Genomic DNA, 20,893 nt, shown 5'->3' on the forward strand with positions numbered 1-20,893 from the left:
CTGGTAAATCCCCTTAATGGAGACATCACTGTGGCTTCAAGGAGCGGTGATTCACCCAAACTAACTATTAAAATAAAACAAATGCACAGAAATAAAGATAAAATTGTATAGTTGTGCCAAATCAATAAACTAATTGTGGATACAATTACCCACTGATGACCCACTGACTCTGTTTAGGTCAACAAACACAAAATCTGTTGAGTCTTCAAGGAAACACGTGCCACTAAATACTCCTAAAATAGGCCAACATGAAGGCAATAGGGCCCTATTTTGAGATAAACCAGTAGAATTGCAGAACAGGTAAAATCTATTACCAGTGAAAATCATACAGTATCTCAGCTTAAACGAGCAATGCTTTCTAGGACTTGGTTGGCCACCCAAGACAACTTGAAACAGAAATGCTACCGAAAGATTCTATTTTATGGTAGACTGGTGAATGTATAGGGAAAGGGAAGGTAGCAAGATCCCCAAGTGTAGATGGTGGAAAAGGTTTTGGGAGTGATGATTGACCATGTACTGAAAGCAACTGGTCAGTGGGGAGCACTTGTGAGTACTGAGGCATTTATGCTGTGTTACGATCCTGTTAGGGACCAATAGTATTTAACGAGAAATCTGAACACCTTTTTTTAACCAACATTACTATGTCACAAGATTTCACTTTTTTTTAAACAAAACACAAACTTACCTGTATATAGAACAAATTAAAGCAAATACAATTAAGTTAACACTATAGCTTATATCCATATATGCTAGGTGAGAGGCAGAAATCCCACACTGCCCAAATTCAGTCCCTCCACAGGACTGTATGGCTGTGGGGCAGGCTGACTTGAAGCAGGTCAGCTCCACGCTGACTTTACTTTCTGGTGGGTGATCCATCTGTTCTCCCCGCTCCCGTAATACGCTGCCCACTATTTTATAACTCTACCTTTATTCTGACCTTTGAAATGTCATAACCTTTCAGTTCACTTATGTTGCATTTATCCCATTTTCTACAGTTAAAACATTAAATCTTAAAACTACAAATTAGACTCTAAAATTAAAAGGCACATTCTAAAACACATGAACTAGATACTTGCGCAACTACAGCTACTGGCTTCAGATGTTGTTTGGCTCCTGTCTGACTGTAACTCCAATTCTTCTGCCTAGGAGAGAGCTCTATATATGCATGGTTAAACACATGTGCTAAGCTCTATCCCAGCAGTTAAATTTTTTAATGTTTAGGCAGTTCTGGTAGGAGCATCTGTACTGTCTAATCCATTATTAATAGTAGGATTCCCTTGGGTAGTTTTTAAACCTTGTTTGACACCAAGCTCCATGTGGTATCAAACTGAAGTGGTTAGAAACCACCCCCTGTGGAAAGTCTCACATCACTTCACAGTCGAGTGAGATCAACCATGACTGGATTTACATTACAACCTTAACACGACCTGGAGCAGAAACTTTCACAACAAAACTGAAGTTGTAGTTGAGCAAATCAGGTGCTGGGGATTACCGCAAAGGAATTAAATTGTCAGTCAGGATAAGTTTTACTGACATAAACAGAGTTACCAGTGCAGGTAAGCTTTGATCAGAGCCTAGAACTTAACTGACATTATACAGATCAATGGTAAGGTTATTTCTCGATCATGACATGCAGTTTGAGTCATCCTATCTTAAAAGGTCATAGATACAATAGAAAAGACTCAGAGAAGTGATTAGTATGAATACAGGTCTTAGAATCTCTTCTAGCTCCCACTTGAGAGACTTCTCCTGCCACAGTTTCAGGCAGATTCCTTTTCCCTATGATCCATGTCAATTACCCTTCACAGAGACATTGGGCCAGATTTTAATCCCCAGGTTGGGTGCGCCGAGTCAGGAGATTTCTTGGCTCTGTGGACCCAACCTTTAAAAATGTGTGCACGCAGCTTGAATTTTCGTTCGCTGGGGCAGTACAGATGGGCTGAAATAGGAGTCAGGGTTGGTGACCCCAGAACCAATGCGAAGGCTGCTAATTACAGAAGCAGTCTGGGCAGAAGGCCTGCCTCTGTGCTCTGGCATTGTGTTTAAATAAATGAAACAAAAAACACCCCTCCAGGCCTCCACCCCTCACACTCCCTATGCCCCATCCATGCTAACCTATGGCAACCCATGACCCTCTACATACCTCCCCATGGCTGTTCATACTACCATGCCAACTTACTGCCAACTTGTGTCAATCTATGACTCCACACACCATACTTTGCCTTTACCCCCTCCATGTCAACTTACCTAGTATCCTTGGTCACTCCTGGACAGCTTTGATATTTCCTGGACAACTGGACAGTTCCTTGACAGCAGGACACTTCCTTGAAACTGGACATTTCCTTGTCAGTTCCTTGGCAGCTTTGACACTTCCTGGACAGCCGGACAGTTCCTTGTCAGTCCTTGACAGCTGGACACTTCCTTGACAGCTGGACAGTTTCTGTGTAAAAAGTGCATATTCATGTTAAATTCTAACAATTCCAAAGGGTACCTTACTTCTGCCAAAGGTATCCTGGGACCCTATCCAAAGGGGTCCTTACCTCTCCAAGGGGGTACCCTGGTGATCCAAAGAATCTACCATCAGACCTCCTCTTTCCTGGTCTGCTATGCACACTCCAGAATCCATGCAGCTAGGGTTCAAAAATCGGAAGTCAGTGGAGTCAGCTGTGGATTTAAATGGCCATCTGTACCTGTGAATTGAGCATGCATGAACCCTGGCCCAATTCCAGTCCAGCCCTCATGAAGATGCAAAATACCAGGTTTGGGGGTGGGACTTAGAAAATTTGGCCAGTTCTGGGGTTTTCATCACAATGGAGAGCCTCACTGTTGTGGCAAAAATCTTGGCCATAATGTGGAATACACAGTAGGCTGTAATAATTTGTGATATCTTGTTCAGGCTTTGCAGGAAAGCTCCTTATAGGCTGAGGCATCTGTACATTGGATTCAGCATCCCAATGGTCTGTTCGCCAAAAGCCTGGCATCTGTATGTGTCTCATTGTAGCCATCTTTAGGCCTGGCTCCTGATTTTGTGAAATGGCTCCAATGGTTATCCTCCATTTCAAAGCAACCAATCCATGGGGAAAATAATGAAACCCCTGGTCTCGCGCTGTTAGGTGCATGAAGAAGATGTACGTATTTCAAAGATTAGTCAGATAAATCCCATTATTGCTTGGAACAGTCCAGTAACTTAAAAATGCCATGGTAGCAGTCAACCACTGACCTTGCCCTTAGAGGTTTCAAAGTTTGGCTACAAGAGGTTGGACAGCTCTATTCCAGATTCTCTGTTTCCATATACAGAACTCCTCAGAAATGGGGAAATATGATTGCCTAGTCCTGTATACCTGGTGCCAGTGGCTTGTTCTTGATCTCAAAGGTGTGAAGATAGCTGCCTTGTGTACTCATTGATACCACTTTTCCTCCTCTAGATAGAGAGAGAGAGAGAGAGATGCCTGGGGAATACCCATAGGTGCTATTTAGACTCTGTACCAATGCAGTTTTCTTCCAAACATCTCAGATGAATTACAGAAATGTAACTTTAAGGGGGAATGGCTTCAGCAGAGAAAACAACAAAAAAAAAATGAAATATACAAATTATTGCTACTACATACAGGTACCAAGCAGGCGCCTCTTTAAGAAAAGGCCCTGACATAACTAACTGCAGCCTACTATCCAGCATCTGTTTCATATGGCTAATGAGCAACTGCAGTACTGTTCAGGTATTGAGGCTTAGCCTCAGTTTTGACTGGTTAACAAGCTCAGCATACAATTGGTGCCTTCAGCGTTAGGGATTTGTCTCCACTGTATTATACTGTGCTATACACAATAGGCCCTCAGAAGACCTCTAACTCATTAAATAGCCTAAGATATTTTTAAATGTTTCTGTTTTTTGGTTTAAATGTTTTTGTTTCTGTGGTCAACGTTGTAATATTCTGATGACACAACCAGTATATTGACTTATTTTATGTTTTAGCATTAACTCCTTGCTAAACAAGCAGAATCTGGTTATCCATGATACAGTGGTTGACGATGCCAAGCTTTCTTCTTTGATTAAGTCAATCAGTAAGCTCTTCAACAGTTTGTCCAAGACTGATACCTCGGTCAGGAAAGCTCTGTTGGCATGTGAGTCTGAGCATTTTGTTTTCCAATAGGGCAATTTTGACAATTTTAAAAGATTACAGTAACATAATTTAAGTAAGAAATTAAATGTTAATTTTACCACTGAAAGTAATAATATGTTTATACATTCTATTTATGAGTTTCTTATGCTGTGTTAGTTTTTACATGCATGTTGACCATACACAGCTCTACCTTACCACTACCTCTCTTGACTCTCAGGCTACTTATCTGAAATCAGTACTGGAAGAACAAAAAAAATCCTCCAATTAATTATAGGGAAGACTGAAGCCACTGTTTTCATTCCTGTTCCAAACGCTGTTCAGTGGCTACTGGCTCCATTCCTCGCCCTAGCAACCATCTAAGATTAAACTATTCTGGTGTAACCTTGGTATCACATTTGAGTCTGAGATGAACTTCTGTCTTCATAATCATGTCATCATTAAGATTGGCTATTTTCACCTCCGTAACGTCACCCAGCTTCACCCCTATCTCAGCTCATCTGCTGCTGGAGCCCTCATGCATGCCTTTATAACCACTAGACTTGAGATTCTAACGCGCTTCTGACTGTGACACATTCTACTCTCTGTAAACTTGAGGTAATCCAAAACTCTGCTGCCTATGTCCTAACTTGCACCAAGCCCCATTCACCTAATACCCCTGTGCTCCATGAACTATGTTGGCTCCCTGTAAAGCCACATCTTGTTTGTAAAATTTTCATCCTTTATTAAAATCCCTTCATGGCCATGGCCCTCCTTATCTCTGTCTACTCCTTCAGCCCCACAGCCCTCCAAGATACATGCAGTCCTCTAAGTCAAACCTCCTGATTATCCCTGTTTTTAATCCCAACACCATAGGTGGCCACATCTTCAGATGTCTAAGAACTAAGCTTTGGAATATTCTCCCTACATCGCTCTCCCTCTTTATCTTACTTTCCTCCTTTAAGACGCTCAATACAACCTAATTCTTTAACTAAGCTTTTGGTCATCTGTCCTAATATCTCCTTATATGTCTTGGTGTCGTATTATGTTTTGTAATGCTCTTGTGAAGCACCTTGGGAGGTTTTACTATTTTAAAGACACTATATAAATAAAACTTGTTGTTCTTGTTGAGTGTTATGGTCCAACAGATGGATTGAGGTTGATGAAGTTGGTGGTCCTAAAAGGACCTAAAAGAAAGTCATTATTTTGTTTAAAAGTAATTGGCCCAGATCTTCTGATCAGCGCTGTAGGGGGAGCATCCAACGCTGCCTGTGGTTTAAGCTGCCCACTTATCATTTTATACTGGAGCCTTTGCACTTTCCACTGCCAGCTCCGGCAGGCATCCAGGGATGGAACCAGTCAGAAGGCAAATTCTCGAGCGTTATTCCAGGGCAGCCACGCCCCCTTTTCTCATCATGAACTGAAGAGATGCCCCTTATTATCTGTCTTCAGTTTATTGACTTACATTGTTTTAAATGGAGCTGTTAATCTCTGAAACCACATAGCCTGACCATGCTGGCAGTGCTAACTCCCTCCCACCCACAGGGCAGAATTGCCCCAGATTTGCATGAAGTGTGGTAGCTGGCGTGAAGAAAGACATTTTACTCGTCAGCAGGTTTTCGTGTGTCCTGCCTCATTAATAAAACATTCACGGGAAACACGCCGGGTCGCTAGCAGGTGGGCTCGAGTTTGCCCACCACATCATGACCCCTGCACTTACTCGCTCTGAGCACCATATTTAAAGCACACCAGAGTACAACCTATTCATGTTTACAGGCCAGGACTGCTCCAGGGGACAGGTGGCCCCGAAAGCCAGGAAGAAGGTGGCCCCCCCACATTTAGTGATGCCTCTCTGGGGTGCCTGCTGGATGCAGTGGAAGGTGACCACAATGTCCTCTACCCTTGCTCTGGCTACAGGAGGTCCACCAGAGTCACCAATCTGGCCTGGGAGGTGGTGGCAGCGATGGGTCAGTATCACCAGAGCACTGAGGAATTCAGCCATCCAGTGCAGGAAGAGAATGAATAATCTCATCCGTTCCACCAGGGTAAGTTAACCACCTTATGACTCTCAACTCACAAAATTGCAAACCCATCACACATCTACAGGAATCTCACACCTCAAAGGACAACACCACTAACTCTCAGACACACCCTCACATCTCCATCAGGCTCATATCGTCTGGAGCTCATCCCGTCCATGGCTGCACTCACCACACAAACATTCCATTCAGTGCCTTGTGTCCTGCTCACACTATCTCCATCTGTTTTCATGCAGGACAAGCTGGCTCACAACACCAGGGAGAGGTCCCAGACTGCGAGTGGAGTGGCCCATATTAGACCCCTCCCTCACTTTGAGGAGTGTGTCTTCGTGCTGACTGGTGAGGACATGGACTGTGCCTGCGGCGATAGTGAGGTTGGTGATGAAGCCCCACATGAGGATCATGCACCACATCATCCCCCTCTCAACACAACTGTGAGTGCTCTCTCTCCTGCTTTTGACTCTGCTGCCATGCACTAATTATCTCTAATTTGGTTCACAGGGAGCTCTGCCAAGCGACCGATGCCCTCAGCCAGCCAGTCCCTCAGTTGCATCCAGGTACTCACCTCTGGCCAAGAGGACACCTTCTCTGTTGAAAAGCTGGAAATGAGCAGCCTGGAAAACCCATCTCAGCACTTACCTACACCATCCAGCAGCGCAGAGATATGCACCTTGATGGGACCTGGATCTATAGCAGGCTTGGGTTCACAATCTGGTGGTCACCGCACGGACACGTGTCTGCAGCATGAGGAGGAGGCAGGTTCAGCCGAGTTGCATGGCACTTGGAGGACTGCAGGGAAGAGGCATCTGTGAGATCCAAGTCAGATAATGGGCCTCTGGATTTGGCCTTCTAACTCATTGTGGAGAGTCAGCAGAGGGTGGAGAAACATCACGCAGACCTGTTGGAAGCCCTCAGCAGAGTGGCACGCTAGTTGGTGAGGTGCATCCACCTGCTCTCTGATGAAGTGGTGCCCACATGTGCATGAGTAGAGGTCTTTTTGGAGGGGATGGAGACCCTGGTCCAGCAGAATGTGGGGATGTGTGCAGACCTGCACTCCAATCATGGTAACCATGGGTGAGTTCTGACAGTGGCAATGTGAGGGGGTAAGGGGGTACATCGACATCTTCCAAATGCTTTTTCCCCTCAAGGAGTCAAGCCAGGGCCCTTGGGCACCCGAAGGGAGGAAGTGCGACAGCTGGACACCCCTGGGTCATCCACTCAGGATTCTCAGATCTTGTCCTCTGCCTCCGAGTCCCCTTTGCTTGTGACCCCCTCAACCTCGGCCTCTGCCACCACAGAGGGAGGAACAAGATGGGCCCTTCAGGCCTCGGCTCTCCAGAGGACGCACGCCAAAGTCATCAGAGGCAACAGGGCCAACCATTGCACAGGCTGTCTCCACTCCTGTTGCGGATGTCAGGGCAGCACCTGGAAGAAGTGGTAGGCCTAGGAAGTTAAGAACTTCTGATCACAAGTAGTTGTACAGGTGAACACATTTTGTCACTTTATAATCTGAGAATATATTCACTTTCACTGAGTAATGGTGTCTTTCAGCTTCATTGACAGGCTTCGCAAACCCTTCCCCGCATCTCCCCCCACACCTCACCATTGGCAGTTCAGCTGCACACAACTGAACCATGAGTGATTCTGGAGGGAGAAGTATGTGTGTGGCAGGGCCTTTTGGAGCCTCGTGCAAGCACTCTCCCATGCACACAGACCCTTTATCCATCACACTCATCTCACTGTCTTGAGTATTTTCAATGCTGCCTGCTGGGGTTCTCTTTCAGTTGTTCATCTGAACTGACCTGCATTTCCACCCACCTACTGAGCCCCCTCCCATGCAGCCCCTTTGCCCATCCAACATGAGGCTCCACTCACTTTTGGTTTGAAAACCATGGTCAGAATCAAGTTTTTGATCAGCTACCTGGTCCTTTCCCCTCCCCCAGTCACCCATGTCCTTTCTCCCATCACTGTGGAGCCTCTGGCATCACCTTCCACCTCCCCACCAACCCAAACTATTGTCATTCCAGGATATCCAGGTGAATGTGCATGTTCGCTACCTGTCTGAGAACCCCTCCCCCATCTTACTGAACTCCCTGACCTCCTCCTTCCCACCCCCAGGGACCATGTCTGCCTCCATGTCACCACCAACCACACTTGCTGTCCCTTCAACCGTTATTAACATAACTTCACCCTCCCACCTTATCAGCTCCCTCTGGCCCCTCTCATACTCACCATTCCCTCCTAGCATGCCTACCCTCAGCTCGCTCCACAGGAGGCAGCCATTGACTCCACAGAGTCCTCCCTTCCACATTCACTCCCTCCTTCACATTTACACCCTCCTCCATCTGGACACTTTTCCCTCTTTCAGCTCCCTCCTCCCCCAGAAACCTTCCCCTCTCCGAACTCCTTCCCTCCTCCCCCGGATATCTTTCCCCCTCTGAACTCTCTCCCTTACACCTTCCTCCCCCCTTACACCTACCTCCCCACTTTCTGCATTCTCCCCTGTAACGCCCTGCCCCCCCATGTACCCCCTCCTCCTCCCAACACTTTCGATGCCCCTCCCAACCTCACTGCCCTGACAAACTCACTCAATTCCCCACCGATCCCCACCCCCCCCCCCCGCCCACACCACCCCCCTCACCCACAGATACACCTTGCTCTCCCACTCGCACCTAGACCTTCCTCTAACTCCCCTTCGCTGATGAGCCGTAGCAGCCCATGGCCAAGGCCATGTTGAAGCAGACCAAAAGCATCAACAGAGACCATGGAAGATGGTGCGAGATCATGGCTAGGACTGTGATGTTCTGAGGTACGCCTGGAGCATCAACAGAGGCCTGCCACCTTCCGAGAGCTCCTTTATGGCAGACCCATGTGCATGAGGATCCACCCAGCATCTGATGCACATGTTCTTCCAGGGTCCGCTAGCTGTAGGGCTCCAGCATCTTCTGCTCCTCGGATGTCTACAATCTGACGGTTAGTCCCGACTTCTGCATGTCACACTTGTCCAGACATGTTCTGGGACGGCATGTTTTTCTGCTGGCATAATGGTAAATCGGTCATTGGGGGACGATTCTGATCGGGTCTTTCTTTGCATCCCATTAGTGAGATGCAAGTCGTGTTCACACAGGCCCCCAGCGGGATTTGCATTCCGCTATGGCAGACACCAACAAATGATCCCACTGTGATTACATGCCAGCGTGGAACTGATTTTTGCCCCTCACGCTGAATTCTCCCCCACTGCCTGCCATGATGCCCCCTGCTGACGGGACTGGACGATTCTGCCCACAGTGTTAGCACCCCCTCCAACCCCTGACAATGTCCACCACCCCCCTCCCTCAACCCCTGGCAGTGTTCACCCACTTCCTTCACCCTCTAAGTGTTCACCCCTCTCCCTCACCCCCCTGATAGTGTTCACTCCCCTCCCTCATCCTCCGAGAGTGTTCACTCCCCTCCCTCAACCCCTGATAGTGTTCACTCCTCTGCCTCACCCCACTGACAGTGTTCACCTCCCCATTCACTGCCCCCAACAGTGTCCGCCCTCCTCCTTCACTCCACAGAAATGCTGAACACCGCACTCCCTGACTATGCTGACTGTTCGGACATTGTCCGATCAGGAGCCAGGGATCCTGGAAAGTGAATAGGGGGTGAGCACTGTCCGGGGGAGGGGTTTGGTGTTGCGCTGGTTGGGGGGACGAGGGGTGGTGGCGAGGAAGTGATCATTGTCAGGGGGGTGAGTTGAACATTGCTGTGGTATGGGGGGGGGTGTTGGGGGGGTGGGGTGGTTGGCGGGGGCGGAGGCATGGTGGTGTGGTCAACATTTCCAGGAGGGACAGAGTGTGTGAATATTGCTGGGTGGGGGTCAACATTGCTCAGGATGCTGGAGTGATTTGACACTCTGGCTGATTTACTTAGACTGAAACTGTCCAGAAGGCTTTACACCTGCTATAAAAAGCTCTAAGAAATCCTTGTAAATATAGGGTAAGTATAAGGCAACAAACAGTCCAAGTCTCCATGGATATGGCCATCCGATCCCACTGTAGTAGGAATTGCAAAGCAGTCTGGGAGGGGTAAACCTGGCAATCGTGACTCCAGACATGACTCCAGGACTCTATGTTGCCTCCCTGGTGCCAGGGTCAAGGATGTCACAGGGTGACTGCAGGACATTCTTCTGGGGGAAGGTGATCAGCCAGAGGTCATGGCCCACTTTGCTACCAATGACTTAGGTAGGAAAGGGGATGAAGTTCTGAAAGCAGACTTTAGGGAATTAGGAAGGAGTTTGAAAAGCAGGACCTCTAAAGCAGTAATCTTAGGATTACTCCCAGTCCCACTTGCAAGTGAGTATAGAAATAGGAGAATTAAGTGATTAAACACGTGGCTGGAAAGCTGATGTTGGAGGGAGGGCATCAGATTTTTGAAGGACTGGTACTGGGGAAGTTAGGATCTGTACAAGCTGGATGGTCTACACCTGAACAGGACAGGGATGAATATCCTTGCAGGAAGATTTGTTAGAGCTGTTGGGGGTGGCAGGAAGATGGGAACCTGAGGGCAAATTCAGAGCAGGGAATGGGAGGTGAAGAATTAGTGAGTGACTCTGAAATGCAGAAGCAGCACAGATTAAAAAGTGTACTGCACAGGAATGTTAAAAGGCATATATGTTATAAAAGCATATAAAAGACAAGGGCAGCAGATAGATGGGAACACCACCACCTGGAAGTTCCCCTCCAAGTCACTCACCATCCTGACTTGGAAATATATCGCCGTTCCTTCACTGTCACTGGGTCAAAATCCTGGAACTCCCTTCCTAATAGCACTGTGGGTGTACCTACATCACATGGACTGCTGTGGTTCTAGAAGACAGTTCACCACCACCTTCTCAAGGATGGGTAATAAATGCTGGCCCAGCCAGTGAAGCCCACATCCCGTGAATGAATAAAAAAATATGCAAGGAGCATGGTAAATAAAGCTGATGAGCTGAGATCACAGATAGACACATGGCAGCATGATATCATAGCTATAATGGAAACTTGGCTTAAGGAGGGGCAAAATGGCAACTCAACATCCCTGGATATATAGTTTTCAGGGAGGTTAGGGAGGGGGATAAAAAAGGTGGGGGTGTAACATTATTGGTTAAAGAATCAATTATAGCTGTAAGGAGGGTTGGTGAACCAAATGAAGCATCAAATGAGGCCATATGGATTGAGCTCAGAAATAAAAGGGGCGGCCACACTGCTAGGATTGTACTAAAGACTCCAAAATAGTGGAAGGGAGTTAGAAGAGCAAATATGTAGACAGATTTCTTAGTGTAAAAACAATAGAGCAGTAATTGTTGGGGATTTCAGCTACCCTAATATCAACTGGTATACGAGCAGTGTGAAGGGCACAGAGGGCACAAAATTCTTGAACTGCATTGGAGAGAACTTTTTCAGCCAGCACGTAAAAAGAGAGGGGGTGCAATTCTAGATTTTGTCTTAGGAAATGAAGCTGGGCAAGTGGATGAAGTAGCAATGGGGAACCATTTTGGAGATAGTGACCATAATACAGTTAGATTTAGCATCATCATGGAAAAGGACAAAGATAGAACAGGAGTGTGAGTTCTAAGTTGGGGCAAGACAAATTTTACAAAGCTGATAGGTGAGCTGACGAGAGTGGACTGGATACAGCTATTAGAAGGAAAAACTGTGTCAAATCAGTGGGAGACATTGAAAGGCGAGATTCTACGGGCACAGTGTAAACATGTCTTCACAAAAAAAATGGGTGCTACTGCCAAGTCTAGAGCACACTGGTTATCCAGAAGCATACAGGCCAAGATAAAGCAGAAAAAGAAAGCTTATGACAGTCACGAAAGACTTAATACCATAGAAATCCTAGGGGAGCAGAGAAATTACAGGGATGAAGTAAAAATGGAAATTAGGAAAGCAAAGAGAGGATACAAAAAAATATTGGCAGGTAAAATCAAAGAAAATCCTAAGGTGTTTTACTAATACATTAAGAGTAAGAGAATAACTATAGAAAAGGCAGGGCCTATCAGAGGTGTACATGGTAACTTGTGGGTTGATGCAGACAATTTGGGCAGGGTTCCCGATGTGTACTTAGTCTCCCTTTTCACTAAGGAGAGGGATGATGCAGACATTCTAGTTAAAGAGGAGTGTGAAATATTAGATACAATAAGCATAGTCAAAGAGGAAGTACTGGAGGGACTGGCATCCTTGAAGGTGGATAAATCAGCAAGGCCAGATGGATTGTATCCCAGGCTGTTGAAGGAAGCTAGGGACTAAATAGTGGATGCTCTGAGGATCATTCTCCAGTCCTCACTAGCTACAGGCGAGGTCCCAGAGGATTGGAGGTCTGTGAATATTGTACCATTATTTAAAAAGGGTACGAGGGATAGACCAGAAAATTATAGGCCGGTCAGTCTGACTTCGGTGGTGTGCAAAATATTGGAAACAATTCTGAAAGACAGGATAAACTGTCACTCAGAAAGGCATGGATTGCTCAGGGATAGTCAGCATGATTTTGTTAGGGGAAGATCGTGTCTTACTAACTTAATAGAATTTTTTGAGGAAGTAACAAGGGGGATTGATGAGGGTAGTGCCAAGGATGTTGTCTGCATGAATTTCAGCAAGGCATTTGTTAAGGTCCCACATGGCAGACTGGTCAGGGAAGTGAGATCTCATGGGATACAGGGGAAGTGGCAGGTTGGATCCAGGAGCAACCGGACTGTTTCATATGAACTTACAAATTAGGAGGAGGAGTAGGCCACTTGGCCCCTCGAGCCTGGTCCAACAAGCTTCCCAGTAAACCCCTTGGCCCCAGTAATCTTTCTGCACCCCGCCCATACAGCTATCTGCTCCCCTTCCCAAGTACCATTGCATTCCTGTATCGGGACTCCCCAGAGCACCATTCGCATTTAATATGCTCTCATGATCTGGACAACCTCCACCACAATAGGAACCCCCACTCCCTGTGCAATTATGACTCCCCAAAATCCCCATTTCTCACTCCCCAATACACATACCCCTCTCAAACACTTTGTTCCTGTGAGGCAAGTATCCCAGCTGAAAGGCCTCCAGTCAGTCTTAATGTCACACTTTGTAGCTCTATCCCTTAAATCTACATCTCTCGTCTCCTTCAACCTTAGAGTCTAATTTTTGATTTTGCCTTCGTACACCACCCACTGGCATGGTTAGAAAAATATGGATTAATTAAGGACAGTCAGCATGGATTTTTTAAGGGAAGGTCATGTCTTGACTAATTTGATTGAAGTTTTTGAGGAAGTAACAAGGATGATTGATGAGGGTTGTGGCAGGTGATATGGTCTTGCATGGATTTTAGCAAGGCTTTTGACAAGGGCCCACATGGCAGACTGGTTAATAAAAATAAAATCCCATGAGATCCAGGGGAATGCAGCAAGCTGGACACAAGATTAGCTCAGTGGCAGTAAACAAAGGGTAATTGTTGATGGATGTATTTGTGACGGGAATGCTGTTACAAGTGGGGTTCTGCAGGGCTCAGTATTAGGTCCGCTGCTTTTTGTGATATATATTAATGATTTGGACATAAATATAGGGGGAAGGGTCAAGAAATTTGCAGATGACATTAAAATTGGCCGCACAGTAGATAGCGAGGAGGATTGCTGTGGACTGCAGGAAGATATAAATGGACTGGTCAGGTGGGCAGAAAAATGACAAATGGAATTGAACCCAGAGAAGTGTGAGGTGATATATTTGGGGATGCATTTGTGGAGGTCAAACAAGGCAAAGGATGACACAATAAATGGGAGGAGACCGAGAAGAGTAGCAGAAACATAGGAGCAAGAGTAGGTAATTTGGCCCTTTGAACCTGCTCTGCCATTCAAAATGATCAAGGCTGATCCTCTGTCTCAGCGCCAAATTCCCGCTTACTCCCCATATCCATTGACTCCTTTAGAGTCAAGAAATCTATCTATTTTCTTCTTAAATATATTCAGTAACTTGGCCTCCATAGCCTTCAGTGGTAGAGAATTCCATAGGTTCACCGCCTACTGAGTGAAAAAGTTTCTCCTCATCTCAGGCCTAAATGGCCTATCCTGTATCATGAGATTGTGATCCCTTGTTCTGGACCCCCCAGCCAGAGGAAACATCGCCCCACATCCAGTCTATCCAGCCCTGTCAGATTTTTATACTTTTCAATGAGATCCCCTCTCAATCTTCTAAATTCCAGTGAATACAGGCTAGCCGGCCTAATCTCTCCTCATACGACAATCCTGCCATTGCAGGAATCATTCTGGTGAACCTTCTCCGCACATGCTCTATGGCAAGTATATCCTTTCTTAGGTAAGGAGACCAAAACTGCACTCAATACTCCAGGTGTGGTCTCACCAAGGCGCTGTACAACTGCAGTAAGACATCCTTGCTCCTGTACTCAAGTCTTTTCGCAATGAAGGCCAACATACCATTTGCCTTCTTAACTACTTGCTGCACCTGCATGCTTGCTTTCAGTGATTGATGTACAAGGACACCCAGGTCCCTTTGTACATCAACATTTCCTAATCTATCGCCATTTAAATAATACTCTGCCATTCTGTTTTTCCTACCAAAGTGGACGGCTTCACACTTATCCACATTATACTGCATCTGCCATGTATTTGCCCACTCAATCAACCTTTCTAAATCATCTTGAAGCCTCTTAACACCCTTCTCACCCCTCACATCCCCACCAAGTTTTGTGTCATCAGCAAACTTGGAAATATTACACTTGATTCCCTCATCCAAATCGTTGATATGTGTTGTGAATAGCTGGGACCCAAGCACTGATCCCTGTGGTACCCATTAGTCACTGCCTGTCACTCTGAAAAAAAACCATTTATTCCTACTTTCAGTTTCCTGTCTATTAACCAATATTGCCTCCAATCCCACGTGCTTTAATTTTGCACACTAACGTCTTATATGGGACTTTATCGAAAGCTTTCTGAAAATGACATCCACTGTTTCTCCCTTATCTATTCTGCTAATTACATCCTCAAAAAACTCCTGTAGGTTTGTCAAACAGGATTTCCATTTCAGAATTCCATGTTGACTTTGTCTAATCCCGTTGATATTTTCTCAGTGTCCTGTTATAATAGACTCTAGCATTTTCCCTCCTGCTGATGTTAGGCTAACTGGTCTGTAATTCCCTGTTTTCTGTCTCCCTCCTTTTTTAAATAGTGGGGTTACATTTGCCTCCCTTCAATCTGCCGGGACTGTTCCAGAACCTATCGAATTTTGGAAAATGACAACCAATGCATCCATTATTTCCATGGCCACCTCCTTTAGTACTCTGCAATGTAGATTATCAGGCCCTGGGGATTTATCGGCTGTCAGTCCCATTAATTTCTTCAGCACTATTTTTTTAATAATACTAATTTCCTTTGATTCCTCCTTCTCACTAAACTCTTAGTTCCCGAGCATTTCTGGGAAATTATTTGTGTCTTCCTCTGTGAAGACAGATCTAAAGTAGTTGTTTAATTGCTCTGTTGCTTCCATGTTCTCCATTATAGATTCTCCCATTTTGGGCTATATATACTTATAGAAGGAACTTTATGTTCCTTGCAAGTTTATTCTCATATTCTATTTTTCCCCTCTTAATCAATCTCTTGGCCCTCCTTTGCTGAATTCTAAACTGCTCCCAATTGTCAGTTGTCTGCTTGCTACTTTTTCTAGCAACTTCATATGACTCCTCTTTGGATTTAATACCATCCTTAATTTCTTTTGTTAGCCATGGTTGGGCTGCTTTTCCTGTTGTGTTTTTGCACCAGAAAGGAATGCATAGCTGTTGCAGTGTATGCATTTGTTCCTTAAATAGTAGCCAATGCCTATCCAACATCATGCCTTTTAATGAAGTTCCCCAATTTATTGTAGTCAACTCACCTCTCAGACCTTCATAGTTTTGTTTAGATTTAGGACCCTATTTTGGATTGGACTACTTCACTTTCCTAATGTATAATTCTTTCATGTTATGGTCACTCTTTCCTGAAGGACCCTGCGCAACAAGATTATTAATTAACCTGTTCTTATTGCACAATACCAAATCTAGGATAACCTGTTCCCTGGTTGATTCCTCAACGTGCATGTCTAAAAAAAATCTGTATACATTCCAAGGATTCATATATTATTACTGCTAATTTGGTTTGCTCAGTCTACATGTAGACTAAAGTCACCCATGATTACTGTTGCGTCTTTATTACATGCATCTCTAATTTCCCACTTAATCATCCCCTACCTTATCACTGCTGTTTGGACTTGGCCTATCGACAACTCCTACTAATGTCTTCCGCCCCTTGTTGCTTCTTAGCTCCACCCAGAATGATTCTTGATTTTCTGAGTCAATATTCTCTCTCATTATTCCACTGATTTCATTCTTAATTAACAATGCCACCCCGCCTCCTTTTCCTTTTTGCCTGTCCTTCCAAAATATTCAGTTCCCAGCCTTGATCACTGTGCAGGCACATCTCTGTAATCGCAATCATATCGTACCCATTAACAACTATTTGCACAGTTAATTCATCTACCTCATTACGAATGCTCTGTGCATTCAGAAACAGTGCCTCTAGACTTGTTTTTTAAACATTTCTACACATCTTTTTTTTGTACAATGGCCCTATTTGCTGCTAACCCTTTTTTCCTCTGCCTTCTGCTTTTGCTTTCTACTTTTCTGTCTTTCATTTCAATCTTTGTTTCCCTCTGCTGTGTCTCCTCACTCAGATTCCCTTCACCCTGCCCTCTGGTTTAAACTCTTCCCCCACAGTACTTGTGAGTATTCCCGTAAGGATATTGGTCCCAGCCCTGCTGGGGTGCAACCCGACCAGCTTGTACAGGTCCCATCTTCCCCAGAATCGGTCCCAATGCCTCAAGAAATCTAAATCCCTCTCTCCTACACCATCTGTCCAGCCACCAATTCATCAAGGGCAATTAGGGATGGGCAATAAATGCTGGCCTAGCCAGCTAAGCCCAATCCCATACACAAATAAAAAAAAAGGTTAGACCACAACTTGAGTACTGTGTGCAATTTTGGTCAGCTCATTACAGGAAAGATGTAATTGCACTACAGAGGGTATAGAGGAGATTTACGAGAATGTTGCCAGGACTGGAAAATTGTAGCTATGAGGAAAGATTGGATAGGGTGGGGTTGTTCTCTTTAGGGCAGAGGAGGCTGAGAGGAGATTTGATTGAGATGTACAAAATTGTAAGGGGCCTGGATAGAATGGATTGGAAGGCCCTATTTACTTTAGCAGGGAGGTCAGTGACTAGGGGACATAGATTTAAAGTGATTGGTAAAAATGTTAGGGGGGAGATGAGGAAACATTTTTTCACCCATAGGTTTGGGGGTCTGAAACTTATTGCCTGAAAGGCAGAAACCCTCAACTCATTTAAAAGGTGTCTGGATATGCACTTGAAGTGCTGTAACCGGCAGGGCTACAGACCAAATGCCGGAAATTGGGATTAGGCTGGGTGGCTGGTTTTTTAGTTGGCAGAGACACAACGGGCCAAGTGGCCTCTTTCTGTCTTGTAAACTTTCTATGATTCTGAATCTTCTTCCACTATTGCTTGGTGTCCTGTTATTTTTGTCTCTGTGAAGCACTTTGGGATGTTTTATTACATTCAATTTCTTGTATCAGAACGTACTGAGAGAACTGCTCTGCCCCATCGCACTACCTAACCTAGCATTCTGTTATTGATGAACAAGAATTAAAACATTACATTTAGAACATAATGCAATATAATGTTAAGTATGTTTGTTTTAACGGGCTTTTTTTTTAAACAACACAGATGCGACGACTATTACTTTTGATCCTGTAACTGCAAATGAAAACCTTATCCTTTCAGAAGACCGAACAATCGTACGCTACACTGATGCAATTATAAAGGCTCCATACAGCCCCAAACGATTTGATGACACTTTATATGTGCTTAGTTCTCAAGGGTTTACATTTGGCAATCATTACTGGGAGGTAATGGTGAAGAGCAAGTCTGACTGGGAGATCGGGGTTGCTTATTCATCCATACCTAGGAAAGGTAAATGTTGGTTGGGCAGGAACAATGTGTCATGGTCTCTAGAGTGCAGCTGTGAGCAGTATACTGCATGGCACAATAACATATCCCAAAAAGTTACTGCCAGGGGAAAACTTGAACGAGTTGGTGTTTATTTGAATTACACTGCAGGAGTGCTAGCATTTTATGATGCTCAGAAAATGGCACTTTTGGTTACCTTTTATCACAAGTTTACTGAAGCCCTTTACCCTATTGTAAACCCCTGTAACAGTAAAGGAGGAAATTTTGCACCTTTAAGCATTTTGCAACTGAAAGGAATTTAGCCTTTGACTGCTGTTCCAAAATTTAATTCATTTAATTTCTGTGACATGAACCAAAAGGAAAATTATTTTGAGTGGGGATAATTTTAACCTTACTTGCCCAGGAGGAAACCTATAGGACTGGGGGGAAGTCGATTTTACACCCTGCCTGATATTACTCACTATCAAGGTTAAAATTGAACAGGATGTTAAAGCAGAATTGTGCCCAACCACTTCAATATCCTGTCATGCCGAGAAGGCATGAAGAAACAAAGAATCTGAAAGATTTTTTTTTCTCTTCCATATTCTCTTGTTTAATTATTTCATTTAAATGGACAATTGCTGGGCTGATAAAATGGCCACAGCTAATCACATGCTGGCAGTTCTGGACAATTCTGAGCAGTTCCAATGGACAAAGGTGAACTCATCAACTTCCTAGAATGTGACTTGTGTTGTATTGTATTGAACATTCCAGCAAAGTCAACACAAGGAACTAGTAGATGAGACTTCTGCACCAGCCAGCCCTGGATAAAGGCAGAGCTATTTGTGACTCCTCGTCTCCAACATTGTGCTAATAGTTCAAAATGCAATGGATTGTAACAAGGGGGCCTCGTTAGCTAAATGGCTCAACCCTGTCACATGACTGAGACTTGAACTGTTTGAGTTGTTTTAATTATACAGCTTCTATCTTCAGTTGCTGCTTAACCTCAGAAGAGATAACAGGCCTCCAGGCTGTAGCAGCCTGCCTGTGGCCTCCGACTCTCTCAAAGCCTGGTCTCCAGAAAGAATCCTGCATTTTGCTTACAAAGTGAACTAATTCCCAGAATGCAAGAACGCTTTTGCTGCATCTTCACCTGCCTCAGACTTCAACTGAGCTCACGGGAAAAGACCAGGATTGCTGCCAGACAAACCAACTGAAAGAACCTTCCTTTGACAGTGACTTACTGGACTCTGGTCTTTATACTGTACCTTTTTCTCTCCCTTATCCCTCTTTCATTGTGTGAATATACTGGGGTTACGTAGTGACACCCCCTCCCCATATTTTGAGTGTGTGTAAAATAAACTATCACTCTGATTTTACCCTATATCGATTTTGTTGTGGGGTTATTAATGGAGGATTGGATCACTCCAAAACTGAGGGGTTGGGGAAAATATGCCACCACATGTGAAGGGGGGAATCAAAAATCAAAAACACCTTTTCTGTTTAAGGACAGATAGCGAGAGGAGAAATCAGGGTTGTTTTAAATTAAACATCCTCTTGTCCATAACAATCCTGATAGGTAGATTAGGGGCAGAATATTGAGTTCAGCGGGCGTGCATGTGCCTGACCTGGCCAAGCGTAAAATGATGTGCGATGATGTCGGGTGAGTGTCCCAATGTCATTACGTAGTCACACGATATTTTGTTTGGCGGGTGTGCGTCAGAGGCGGCAGTGCTCCCACTGACAATTAAAAGGCCTATTAAGGCCATTAAAAAGTCATTAAATTCAAAATTAAGCTGCCCATCCAACCTTATGGTTGGCGGACAGGCATAAATGCCAAGCAGCCTTCACTTACTAAACAGTGGGGTTTCCTTTGTATCATGGTTTACTTTCTCCTCTTAAAATGGACCTGTGCTACACACGGAATTCAGGCTCCTAACAATCTGGATAGCTATCTCGAGGATTAGATCTTCCTTCGCTTGCAGTAAGTCTGAAAGTGTGTCACTCGCTACTCCAAAACTGTTTAAATCCTGATCAGTTCAGATTTTAGGTCTCCGTATTTCCAGATTTCAGCCATCCTGTACCAATCATTAATAAATGAGACGACAGGTTCTCCTGGACACGTTTATTAAATTTAGCCCTTTTGAGGATTTTGTTACTTCTTAGGTTAAAATAAACATTGAATGATTTTAGTACTTCTTCAAATTTAGCAGATGATTCGTTGGTTCGTTGTTTATCAGTAATATAGTCTGCTATTAGGCCTACCGAATAAAGCAATGTGTTAACTTATTCAGCTTCTGCCTTTGTATTCAGACCTGAAGCAATCATGAATCTAAGGAATCTTTTTCTCCAAAGCCCCCAACTATGTGATTGATCTGGGCCTTGGATAAATCCAAACTGGTCTCTGGAAGAGTGGATTTTGGATCCATGGTTAAAAATTTTAAAGTGTATGTTCAGCTTTAAGAAGTTGCTGAAATCCAAGATGGTGCTGCCGTTTGTTTGAAGACAAAGGGTTTACCCGCACTTGCCTGTTTTGGTGAGCTCCCACTGCAATGGCGCTTGTGCTCAGCCTTGAAAAAATTTCAACAATGGCTGCTTGGACCAACTAGCTGCACACTTACCCATTTCAGCGCTATGCTTCAGGGTTGCAAAAACATCGAATCTTGGCCTCTGCCAGTCTTTAAAGCCAGTCTTTAGTTACGATTCTTCCAAATTAATTAATTATTATTTCCTTTTCGGAGGGCGCTCGGATGCC

The 20,893-nt window shown here is 44.7% G+C and overlaps 1 protein-coding gene across 2 annotated transcripts in view; it reads left to right on the top strand.

Annotated features, from left to right (window-relative positions):
* Positions 1-19,446, top strand: part of LOC121284286 (zinc-binding protein A33-like) — a 41,786-nt gene extending 22,340 nt beyond the window's left edge. For both annotated transcript variants that reach the window (XM_041199640.1, XM_041199639.1), the window contains exons 4-5: positions 3,971-4,119; positions 17,917-19,446. In XM_041199640.1, the coding sequence (XP_041055574.1) occupies positions 3,971-4,119; positions 17,917-18,461 (694 nt within the window). In that variant the 3' untranslated portion in view covers positions 18,462-19,446. The remainder of the gene's footprint in view (positions 1-3,970; positions 4,120-17,916) is intronic.
* The last annotated feature ends 1,447 nt before the right edge of the window (positions 19,447-20,893 follow it).

Source organism: Carcharodon carcharias, chromosome 11 (genome assembly GCF_017639515.1).
Source record: "Carcharodon carcharias isolate sCarCar2 chromosome 11, sCarCar2.pri, whole genome shotgun sequence".
NCBI lineage: Eukaryota > Metazoa > Chordata > Chondrichthyes > Lamniformes > Lamnidae > Carcharodon > Carcharodon carcharias.